Raw genomic sequence first — 12,610 nt, 5'->3', positions numbered from 1 at the left:
ACAGTGGAGTATAGTAGAACTACAGTGAAGTAGAGTAGAACTACAATGGAGTAGAGTAGAACTACAGTGAAGTAGAGTAGAACTACAGTAGAGTAGAACTACAGTGAAGTAGAGTAGAACTACAGTAGAGTAGAACTACAGTGAAGTAGAGTAGAACTACAGTAGAGTAGAACTACAGTAGAGTAGAACTACAGTGAAGTAGAGTAGAACTACAGTGAAGTAGAACTACAATGGAGTAGAGTAGAACTACAGTAGAGTAGAACTACAGTGAAGTAGAGTACAACTACAGTAGAGTAGAACTACAGTAGAGTAGAACTACAGTAGAGTAGAACTACAGGACTACAGTAGAGTAGAACTACAATACTACAGTGGAGTAGAACTACAGTAGAGTAGTACTACAGTAGAGACAGTGGAGTAGAGACAGTGGAGTAGAGACAATGGAGTAGACAATGGAGTAGAGTAGAACGACAGTAGTACAATGGAGTAGAGTAGAACAACAGTACTACAGTGAAGTAGAGTATAACTACAGTACTACAGTAGAGTAGTACTACAGTATAGTAGTACTACAGTAGAGACAGTGGAGTAGAGACAATGGAGTAGAGACAATGGAGTAGAGTAGAACGACAGTAGTACAATGGAGTAGAGTAGAACAACAGTACTACAGTGAAGTAGAGTATAACTACAGTACTACAGTGAAGTAGAGTAGAACTACAGTACTACAGTGAAGTAGAGTAGAACTACAGTACTACAGTGAAGTAGAGTAGAACTACAGTACTACAGTGGAGTATAGTAGAACTACAGTACTACAGTGGAGTATAGTAGAACTATAGTACTACAGTGGAGTATAGTAGAACTACAGTACTACAGTGAAGTAGAATAGAACTACAGTACTACAGTGGAGTAGAGTAGAACTGCAGTGAAGTAGAGTAGAACTACAGTACTACAGTGTAGTAGAGTAGAACTACAGTACTACAGTGGAGTAGAGTAGAACTACAGCACTACAGTGGAGTAGAACGACAGTACTACAGTGGAGTAGAGTATAACTACAGTACTACAGTGAAGTAGAGTATAACTGCAGTACTACAGTGAAGTAGAGTAGAACTACAGTACTACAGTGAAGTCGAGTAGAACTACAGTACTACAGTGGAGTATAGTAGAACTACAGTGGAGTATAGTAGAACTGGAGTATAGTAGAACTACAGTGGAGTATAGTAGAACTACAGTGAAGTAGAGTAGAACTACAGTGGAGTAGAGTAGAACTACAGTACTACAGTGAAGTAGAGTAGAACTACAGTACTACAGTGAAGTATAGTAGAACTACAGTGGCGTAGAGTAGAACTACAGTACTACAGTGAAGTAGAGTAGAACTACAGTACTACAGTGAAGTAGAGTAGAACTACAGTACTACAGTGAAGTATAGTAGAACTACAGTGGCGTAGAGTAGAACTACAGTACTACAGTGGAGTATAGTAGAACTACAGTGAAGTAGAGTAGAACTACAATGGAGTAGAGTAGAAATACATTGAAGTAGAGTAGAAGTAGAGTAGAACTACAGTGAAGTAGAGTAGAACTACAGTAGAGTAGAACTACAGTGAAGTAGAGTAGAAGTACAGTAGAGTAGAACTACAGTAGAGTAGAACTACAGTGAAGTAGAGTAGAACTACAGTAGAGTAGAACTACAGTGAAGTAGAGTAGAACTACACTGGAGTATATTTATTGTGTTGTGAGTGCAGCTATTTAATCTCATTTGTATCCAACCAGACAATTTCAAAAAAGTAGATACAAATGTAACCTGTTGTTTTAAATATCTAACACACAAAGCATTTATGTGCTTTACTTAAACTTTATATATATATATACATTTACTTTATGTAGATATATATATAGAATTTTCATATCAAAACCTCATTCTGCTGCTCAAGTTTTGACATACTTGTCATTTTTGTAGCTAACTTTATTTTTTATTTTGTTGAGCTTTTTGCATGTTATTAGATAGTACAGAAGATAGTACACTCTCTACCATGTGAGCTATTAAAGTGCTCCTTGTGTAGCTCCTTCAATGAAATTACACTAAACTAAATAAAGTTAAACTCACAGCTATTGTAACGGTGAAAAGCATTTCAGTATTTTCTAAATTCCCTTGTTTAGCTACCTTTTAAAAAGGCAAAACAAAATAACAGCTACTAAAAAACATTGTACAGTTGCAGAATGCAATTCACACTAAAGCTGTCCACATTTAAAGCATATTAGATGTTGGCACATTTAATTAAGTTGCTTTTAATGATCTCCATGATCAATAATCATTTGTCTTGGAATTGGAAATGAAAGTCATTGTTCAAAGTCTTTTTCATGGTGTTCGGAGTAAATAGTAATGTAATAATATGTATGTATTCTAAACTCCATTTGTTTTGTGTGTGTAGGGTGTGTTTGACCACCGTATGAAGACGTGGCAGAAGTGGCAGGACAGTCAGATGCTCCTGCAGAAGAAACGAGAAGCTGAAGCCAAACTGCAGTTCAACAACAAACCAGACAAACTGCAGCAGGCCAAAGACGAGATCAAAGAGGTAAGACATGTGGACAGACAGACGGACTGATGGCGGGACAGACAGACAGACAGACTGATGGAGGGATAGACGGACTAATGGAGGGACAGACGGATTGATGGAGGGACAGACAGACAGACAGACAGACTGATGGAGGGACAGACAGACTGATGGAGGGACAGACAGACTGATGGAGGGACAGACAGACTGATGGAGGGACAGACAGACAGACAGACAGACAGACAGACAGACAGACAGACTGATGGAGGGACAGACAGACTGATGGAGTGACAGACAGACACAGCGGTACAGAGACATAGAAAGCTGTGTTTGTACTTTCTGTAATAATGTATTGACGATACCGCTGACGGACTGAATCTGAAATACATTTCCAGGTGAAACTGAATGTTGTAGCGGAGAAGAAAACATGAAGAGAAACAAGTTAAAGGTTTTTAAAAACTGCCAGGACTGAATACATGTTTGTATTTTTTTGTTGTTACTATTAAAATATCCATTGCTGTAATGGATATTTTAATAGTAACAATGTATGAAATGATGTGAAAGGTGTTTGTGGTTGAGATGAACCGCCACAGAATCAGCGGTTTCAGCTCATTGTTTATGTCTCCGGGTTACGGCCAATCCTTAAAAAGTCTTATTAAAAGACATTTAATTAATTAATCTAAAAATAAGATCTTAATTATTATTAAAATGTATAATAATAATAATAACAATAATCTCAAAAGATTCTACTGATTTTATGAATCGTATTCTTCTGATGTTGCATTGAAAAATCTATTTATTTATCTATTTATATATATATATATATATATATATATATATATATATATATATATATATATATCTCTATCTACCTCCATTTAAAAAAGAAAAACATTTATTTAAATGCCTCTCGCATTAACGTCATGCAGATGTAGATGGTACAACTTTATTGTTTCTGATTCATTCTCACCACTTTTGATAGTGTTGTTTTCAGAGCCAGTGTCCACTTCCTGCTCAGCAGCAGACGGAGTACTCTTAATTAGTACTCTGGTTAATTAAATACCATATTATTCGCATGATAATAAAACAGGTTTATTCACAGTAGGTTCAAAATCTACTTAATCCGGTGGAGCTCTCTTCCCTCCGGGGCTGTTGGTGTGTCCACTCGGATAAACTAAGCGCACCTTCACGGTTCAGTCATGTGAAAAGTTTTTTTTTATATATATAAATCTTGTTTTCTTCCAGTCTGCAGACTTGAACATCAACTCAGTACGACAAACAAGAGCAGGAGAGAGTAGAAAGTACTTTATTAGAGCGTCTGTTGAAGCTGTCACCACACAAATTCATCCTCTCTGTCAGGAAGGAACACACACACACACACACACACACACACACACACACACACACACACACACACACACACACAGCTGCCGTGGTCGGGGGTCTGGTATTAGAGTGGAGGAGCTGTCAGATGTGGGGTTTTGGGAGGAGGACGGGGGGAGTTTTGGGGGAGGCTGTCAGAAGCTGTAGACGAGGACAGATCGCAGTAGAGTTACAACCAACATTTATTTGGAGCCGACTAGAGTTTTGCCGCCCGTCAGGAGTCGGGTTTTGGTTCATGTCTTGACAACAGCCAACAGAAAACACACAGAGGCTTTTTCTAAAGTAAAAAAAAAAGACTTTTACTTCACGCTGCTGCTGTTGGTGCTGGAAACCTGGTGAACAGCTGTCTCACACAGCACAGTAATGCTACAGACAAGGACTGTAAATACATTTAGATGTGAGGGGAAAGAGGGATTTTGTGCACATGAACCTTTTTTAAAAGTCAAGAAAATTTTGGTTTTGTGCAAAGGATTGTCAGCAGAGTAAAAGCTGTGAACTATTCTCCACCTGTGAAGACTCTTCTTCTTCTCTCCTGCTGCCTCGCTGCTGCTTCTGTGGACAGATATATCTGTTGTTGTCCTGACTGCAAGAAAAACAACAACACTTGTCTCACACATGCACACAAACGCACTCACACCTATATGTCAAATTTTACACATTTCATTTACATTTTATTGATGAATTAGCTTCAACTTGACAACGTAAATACAATACACATGTTAAATGTTCCCTCCGAATGTAAGTAATACTAAATAAAATGATATTTACTAAATGTAAATAGACTAACAAATGAATAAAAGAGCACAAGAATGTCCAACCAAAGAAACATGTGATCAGCGGTGTTTACATAAATGGGTAAATAAACAGAGAGGAAAGTCCTCTTACCTTAAAGTAAAACACATTTGTATAGGCTGGATTGACAAATAAAATGACACTTTACTATCAGTAGAGTCTGTAGTAGTTGATATAAAATACAAGAAGAAAATCATGTTATTTGCACATTAGTTGTATGTTATTATAATGAAGTCTATTTAATGTCGGTGTAAATTGAAATGAACACAATTAGTTCTGCACTAAATCATATCCAACTAATCCAACTCACACAGCGAGTGAAGAGTCTCTGCTGTCACATTATGAACCCACACTGCCCCCTGTGGGCACCCAACAGGAACAACAGCCAGAGCCAAACACAGCTGCTGTCTCACACCGTGGAGTTTCCTCCAAAACCTGAACCATTAATTACTAAATCAGAACCACAGAGAATCTCTTTGAGCATTTAGGGACCTGAAGTTCACTTTACATTTTGTAATTTCAATATAATAATAATTATTCAATATAATGCATTTTTATTAAAGAAACATACCAATATGATTTAGTGAGGTGATGTGAAAAATGAAGAAATGTAACAATTAGCATAATCCATCCCTGGTGGAATAGAGAACAAACTATTAGATCATCATGTAGAAAAACACTCAAACAGCAATTAAATACAAACATATTGAAATGAATATGAATGTTTAGGTACGTGCCATGCCTCTTGAAAAGGATCTGGGCGTGGAGGGGCTGCTTAAACTCATGCTTGCTCTTTTCTCAGACACCATATTTCCATTACCATGCCATTACACTGATTAATGAATTGTGCCAGTCATTCAGTACAAATGCCTGAATGTTCTGCTTTCATGCAGCGTGAGAATGTTCTGCTTTTCTCTACTTAAAGTCTGTAAAGTGAAAGTCGTTGTTTGGCTTCTGGTCAGACTCATTGAGCAGGTTGGAGCTAATGCTGGCAGCAGGTCTGCTCACACTTTCACCTCGGCACAGGAACTTCTGACTGTGCCTGAACACATCAAACCCTCCCTGGATCCTCGGACTCCGTTAGCTGTTCACTAATCAACTACGTTTCCCAAAATGCCTCTCGACACCCTCCTATTGTAGAGGCGTGAACTTGTTGCTTCCGGTGAAAGAGGAGTTTACTCTTCATCAAGGTTACACACTTTATTGAAACCTCAACATGTCCTGTAGCGATTATGTGTGCGTGTGTATTTTTACTAAATTAGTGTCTTTATAAAGAATTAAAACTTCTGAATCTGAAGGATTGACATCAAAACCTGATGTTGTTTAGTGATGATTACTGATTTATCATTGGTCAGAATATATAATATAGTATATTCATCAGGGATCCTAACGAAGGTGAAATGATTGAATGATTGAAGACGCCGGCTCCTATCGGGCAGAGAGCTACAGTTCCATCATGTAACTCCCAAACACACAAACTGTTAGTGAACAGGGCTAGCTGTTCCCTGCTTCCAGTCGTTATGCTAAGCTAGGCTAACCACATGTCTTGGTGTTAAATATCTATCTTCTCATCTCAGAACAAGTGACGATTGTATTAATTTAAATAGTTTAAATACGGTACTTTGCTCCATACAATCAGTTGTTTACTAAATGAGCCACATTTAAAGGATTAGTGTTTAATGTCTCAACTCAAACTGCCATGCAAGTACACATAAAATAATACAATATAACTTGAAGAAAATGTTTATTTAAATCAGGAAATATCTGATCGTGAACATAAATACAGATCTGAGTCTGTACTCTGCAGCTGACTTTCTCTCCGTGTTAGTCTCAGGGATGAATCTCCTTCGGTTTGGGGTTTTGTTTTCCTCAGTGTTTGCTCATGTCTCTGGATCTTCCTCTATGATTTTGGAAGCTCTGAACATTTTTTTCCTGCCTCTTTAAATTTTGTTGCATTCTCCCTGCCATGCCTTCCTGCAACCAGGAGATTGAGGAGGTAGGACCTGCCCCGTCTGTCTGTCTGTCTGTCTGTCTGTCTGTCTGTCTGTCCGAGTGTGTATCTGTCTGCTGCTGCTCTGTGTGCACCTGCCTGTCTGTCTGTCTGCCTGCCTGTCTGACTGCCTGCTTCACACCTTTTTAGTTGCCTCATTGCACCATTAGATTTTCATATTAATCACCGTTTGGTTGAACATCTTCCTGATGACGTTAATCTTTTGTTTGTTGGTGTTGTGTTGCATTCCTGCTGTCAAACAGTCTCAAGTCACATGAAGTGGTTTGTCAGTGTCGGTCACAATTCTCAAATGTTCCCTTTGGAATACCTTTCTGATGCTCTCTCTCTGTCTGTCTGTCTGTGTGTCTGTGTGTCTGTGTGTGTGTGTGTGTGTGTAATTGTACATTTAGGGTTGAAACTTAAAATGAAATCACGGACAAACGCTTTCATGTGACCACTTAAATCATGTCGTGAAACAAAGTGTGGATGTGCATTCATGTGGCTGACCGAGCAAAGGTACGACAACTTCGTATAACCAGAGAATTGAGCGTATTCATTTCCATCATCTTAAAGACTCATTTAACCCGGTGTTCAGTGTGTTAGCTCAGTAAATATCAATAACTTCCATTAATGAACTTCATCTAAACTACAAGTTTCAGCTCTAATCAGCCAGTTTATCACAGCGATGGATATACATGCAAGACTAGTTCTTTGATGAGTGTAAAGTTAGTGTCTGTCAATTTGACCAGCAAATATTTTACAAATCTTGTAAACGTTCCGCCAAAAAAGGTCAACAAAACTTTTTTTTTTTTTTAAATCATCAAGTAAATGTATGAAATGTAATTTGCTTTGTACAAAAAGACGTTTTGAAAGCTGTTATAATGTCCTGAGTGTTTCCCTCCTCACTGGTTCAGCTCACAGTTAAAGACGTTTCTAACCCTAATCTGATCCATAATCACTTATTAAACCTTAGTTACTGCTGTTGGAAAATATTTGGAATTACAATGATTTGTTTTGTTGATTACTTTGATTGGGAATTAAAATGAGCAAGGCACGATTTAGGAAACAGTTTAATGTTGCTTCTTTATTGCTGGAACTCTTTGAGGAAAACATTTCAAGTCGTCCAGCTTCCTGCAGACACATTGTTCTGCTGTAAATGTAACTGTAACGCCAATAAGTAACAACAACATGCAAATGTCTGTGAAGCTGTAAAATCTCAATATGTGTCTTTAGTCGGTTAGAATAAAACATTTAAAAGATCAAGACTGTTTATGTCATGGGTTTATGGTAAAACATAAAATAATAATAAATAGCGTTAAAGTGAGATCAGTATCGGCCTGTAAAACACACACAGCGGACCGTTTATTGTTTTTTGTTGTTGTTGCAGTTTGTGTAATATTAAAGTGCAGCATTTGTAACCACACTGTGATGTTGATGCACTGGAAGCTTTGCAGGGTTTCAGGACGTCACAGCTGAGAATGTCTTCATCAAAACAGTGAAATGGACCAAACCGTGTTCCTCGTGTGAAACGTGGACGCAGAAGTTGTAAATGTTGTTGATGTGTTTGTGTTTCAGCTGGAGGGGAAGGTCCAGCAGGGAGAGAGAGACTTTGAACAAATCTCCAAAACTATACGCAAAGAAGTCAGCAGGTTTGAGGTGAGAGATGTGATGGATGAGTAACGAGAGGAATGAATGTTGAAATTCTGTTTATTAAAATAAAATGTGTGTGTCTCTAACCCTTCGCAGAAAGAGAGAGTGAAAGACTTTAAAGCGATCATTATCAAATACCTGGAGTCACTGGTTCAGACACAGCAGCAGGTAAAAACAATATGTTGCTTGATTATTGTTATTATTTGTATTATTATGTTGATGTTTTTATAATTTAGCATAATAGTTACATATATACTTGTGTAAAAATCAAATATAGTATAACAGATTTTAAGGAAGTCTACGGCTGCCAATATAAAAATCTAATCTTCTAATGAAATTGAAATGTAATTTTACCTTCATGTGACAAGAGAAAAACGTTCTTCTTTTAAATCCAATGGCAGAATTCTTGGGCCCTACTTTGTCAATTAAGTCAACCATTATAAAAAAATAACATTTATGAAAAAGGCCTGAAAAGACATAATTTATACATAATACATAGGACATATTGTGTACTGTGTGTTTCTTAATTTGTCAGCCACGTCCATGACGCATTCATATTGCCTTAGATATACAAAGGACAATAAAGTTTAATTCATTCAGAATTTTCATTTGAATGTCTATTCAATTTCACTTTTATAATTTATAAATGGAGGTTTCATTTTAACTTGGTAGTAATTATGCATTTTCATACTGGATTATAAAAAAATATTTTGTCATACATCATGTGCACACACATTTTAATTTGATCAAAGTATTTTATTTTAAAAGGGAGGCACACACTTCATAAACTCATTGTGGGATACAACATATAAGCTATTTTACAGATTAACATTTTAAAGATACATATTTTACATACATATAGAACCAGAATACATGTATGGCACATTAATGAAAAGTAAATGCATTTCTTTTTTCTCTTACAGCTAATAAAATACTGGGAGGCCTTCTTACCCGAGGCAAAGGCCATCTCATAGAGTCCACACATACACAACAGACAGTCCTGACTGGCTCCGGTTAAACTACACTACCCATAACGCACCGGGCCTCCCAGGTCACCACCTTCCTCCTTCTCCTGTTCCTGCCCAGAGTGAGGAAGAGAAGCGACTCCGCCACAACAGTCTTTTCTGCATTTAAAAAGAAATCAACAACAGAACTCTAGAATTTACAGTTGGTCAACTTTTGTTCCTCTTTTATTTCCTGCTGAGCTCAGTGTTGCGTTCACGTCCTGTCAGAGTAATTGTTGTTCTCCTGATCGATGCTTTCACAGTAAAACTGTAATATTAACAGTTTTGCACTCTGCGCTACCACTTCCTTCTTAGTGTTCAGAATTCAGCAAAAAAATTCTGAGTTCCTGTGTGGAATTTCTTTATAAACATGAAAAGTGTTATTTTCAAGCCTGAAGTTTATAATCCCGTACAACTTGAACGCAGCATGAGTTATGACCATTGTGATGGCTTTTCTCTCCACACAGATTCTAACATGGTGTCACTTTTTACAAAGTAGAGCACTTTGTTCATCAATATTTTCCCACCAGACACGAAAGGAATGTGTGAGTGGAGACACTTTTTTTATTTTAGTTTGTTTGATGATTTTCCTTAATGTTCCTCAACGAAGACAGATATCCACACTCTAATGTAAAGATATTATCCTTTCTGTCTTTCTGCATTAGTTTGGTCGTTGGATGTATGGAAGCACATTGCCCAAGAAAAAGATGAAAGTTAGGAATGATCAGATACAGATTCTGACAAACGGAAGTCCAAATGATGCGACCCTACAGCCCGTTATCTGTTTGTGTTTGTGTAGATTTGGTAAACAAAAAAAAAATCTAAATCACTACATAAACATTTTTAGGCTAGAGTGATCAAGAAGCGTCTGAGATATTTAAATCACTTTCCATATTCGCAGATGTCTGTCATAAAAATTAAGCTCAATATCTGAGATGAAATATTCAAAACTTAGAATAAAGGGTCACATGATGACGAGCTGTAGGATCTGTTAGAAAAATCTGGCAAGTGAACCTTGAATATTTTATATTTTAGTTTCGAAACGGGCATCACTTTAAGTCCCCCTATTTAGCATGTTTAAGCAGTATATAAATAACTAATTAATAGTTAATAAAACACTATAATGTAGCCGTAAGCAGTTGTAAGTGTTTATTCATTATTTTTCAACAACTATAAGAACTCCTCTGTGCACCTATAACAGGAGGCTGCTGTACAAACAGATAATGTGTGACGATATAGTAAAACAGCTGTTTTATATTTATAATAATATAAAATATGTCTTCATAGGACAAGTTGTAATTGTTGACAAATCCTTCCTATTAATAAACACATTAAAAATGTCCGTATAACTGCTTAGAACGATATGATAGTGTGTTTTAAACAATGTATTAGATGTTTGTATACTGCTCAGGAAAGCTTAATGGAGGACTTAAAGTAAAGTCTTTGAGTTTATCATTCCTGATTTTTCATTTATTCTGGTTTTCCTGGCATGAGAGGTCTTCCATACATTGTTCCTAAATACTACAGTACCCATGAGCCTCAGCGGCAGTTGCTCTCAAGAAGGTTGGAGTCAAAGCTGTCAATATATTGTAGCATGTTCAGTAAAAATCCAAATTTTCTTCTTTTTTTTTAAATACAATTTTCCGCCCGGCAACAGAAATCTGACCAATCTCTCTGATTGGATGCGTCTTGCTGCAGTGTTCTCTGGGAGTGTCCCCTAACATGGTCTTGAACCTTTGACTTTTTTTCAAAGGAGCCGATTTCCTTTCAGCTCAGTGTTTGAAACCAGGAATGTGAAAAAGTTACCATTGAATTTTATCCATAAATAAGATTTCAACATATGTTTGTCCAGCACATAATTGTTGTTACACTAACACTGCTATGAGCTTTGTGTTAGAACAGAACAGCAGCTAAACTTGGGAACCACTAAAAACTCCCCAGAACAAACCCAGTCGTCAGAATATCTGCGGTTTTATTGGAGTTTGAAACGGGAGCTGTGAAACTGACCTGGAGTCAGTGATGAAGGACTACTGACTGCATCCTTCTTGTTGTTTTATGTCTTGTACTTACTGTCACCTGTTCAATCCCCTTACTTCCGCCTCACTGAAACTAAAAAGCCCTTATTTGTGTTGCTGTATGATCGTAAGTGAAGGCAACGTTTTCTCTTTCTGTCCCTTTTGAGCCAATGAGAGCAGAGAAGGAAGAATTTCACTCTGGTTCAGTTCACTGCTGCTGTCTAACGGACATTTCCAGACATAGAGAAAAGTTTTGTTGTTTTTTGTGCCCAAGAAGGAAAACGTTTCTCCTTGAATCATCAGACCTAAACTAGTGGGGTAACGAGGTAAACTGATCTCTGTAAAGTCATATTAGATCAGAGAAATCCAGAAGTGAGCCTTTAGTGTCTTTCTTCCTCATGTTCATTTTCGTCAAAGAAAACTATGATGTTTTCAGTTTTGGTTTATTTAATGTACCAGGAATTGAAGGAATCAAACATGCTTGTGAAGCTGACGAGCTGACGATGAAGGACTTCCTGTTGAGTGTTCAGTAGTTTCAGGTGTGGAGGAAGTGAGTGACCGTCAGGTGACTGTGTCCGTCCAGAGAGCAGCTTCACACTGTTTCTCTTCCTACTGATCAGTGTGAGGGCTGCAGTTGGACATATTTAACTGCAAATTTGTTCTTGATTTTATTGTTGTTGAATTTATCAGAAGCTACAAATCTGACATATTTTATTAGATAAATGTTGAAATGAAAACTGGAATTTCTTTTTTCAGCCCTCATCCCACTACTTCTGAATCTTAAATCATATAACACTGTATTGATTGCTACCTTTTTGTATTTTATTCCATGTTTTATTCTACATGTTTTGCCGCCTAAATGATGTGCAATGGTTGAGAATTTTCAGTTGATTTTATTTTTTGTTATTTTCAGATGATGAAATTCTTTCTGAGCTGATTTTTTTTAAGTCTTGTTTTTGACATGACATTCCTGCAGCGCGGCAGTGCAGAAGTTTGCGAACTTTAATTACAATAAAGGAATGTATCTCATCCATGGTTTGCACTGGGTTTTTATTATTATTATTATTATTATTATTATTATTGCAGATCGCTTCTGTTGAAAAGTATGTTTTTAATGTTTATATTTTTATTACTCCACTTAATAATGCTAACATTTTGCTCAATTCCACTATCATTATTAATATCCCTCCTCTTTATTGATGTATTTATACACTTTATTTGCATATTAAAAAT

At 36.9% G+C, this 12,610-nt stretch overlaps 1 protein-coding gene across 1 annotated transcript in view; it reads left to right on the top strand.

Annotated features, from left to right (window-relative positions):
* Positions 1 to 12,408, top strand: part of snx2 (sorting nexin 2) — a 30,708-nt gene extending 18,300 nt beyond the window's left edge. Inside the window, exons 13-17 of the mRNA XM_029440491.1 lie at positions 2,421 to 2,564; positions 6,703 to 6,714; positions 8,284 to 8,364; positions 8,455 to 8,526; positions 9,282 to 12,408. Coding sequence (XP_029296351.1) covers positions 2,421 to 2,564; positions 6,703 to 6,714; positions 8,284 to 8,364; positions 8,455 to 8,526; positions 9,282 to 9,332 — 360 coding nt within the window. The 3' untranslated portion in view covers positions 9,333 to 12,408. The remainder of the gene's footprint in view (positions 1 to 2,420; positions 2,565 to 6,702; positions 6,715 to 8,283; positions 8,365 to 8,454; positions 8,527 to 9,281) is intronic.
* The last annotated feature ends 202 nt before the right edge of the window (positions 12,409 to 12,610 follow it).

The sequence above is a fragment of the Cottoperca gobio genome, chromosome 9 (genome assembly GCF_900634415.1).
Source record: "Cottoperca gobio chromosome 9, fCotGob3.1, whole genome shotgun sequence".
NCBI classification, from domain to species: Eukaryota; Metazoa; Chordata; class Actinopteri; order Perciformes; family Bovichtidae; genus Cottoperca; species Cottoperca gobio.
Note: the sequence above shows the minus strand (reverse complement) of the source record. Positions and strands in the feature narration are given on the sequence as shown.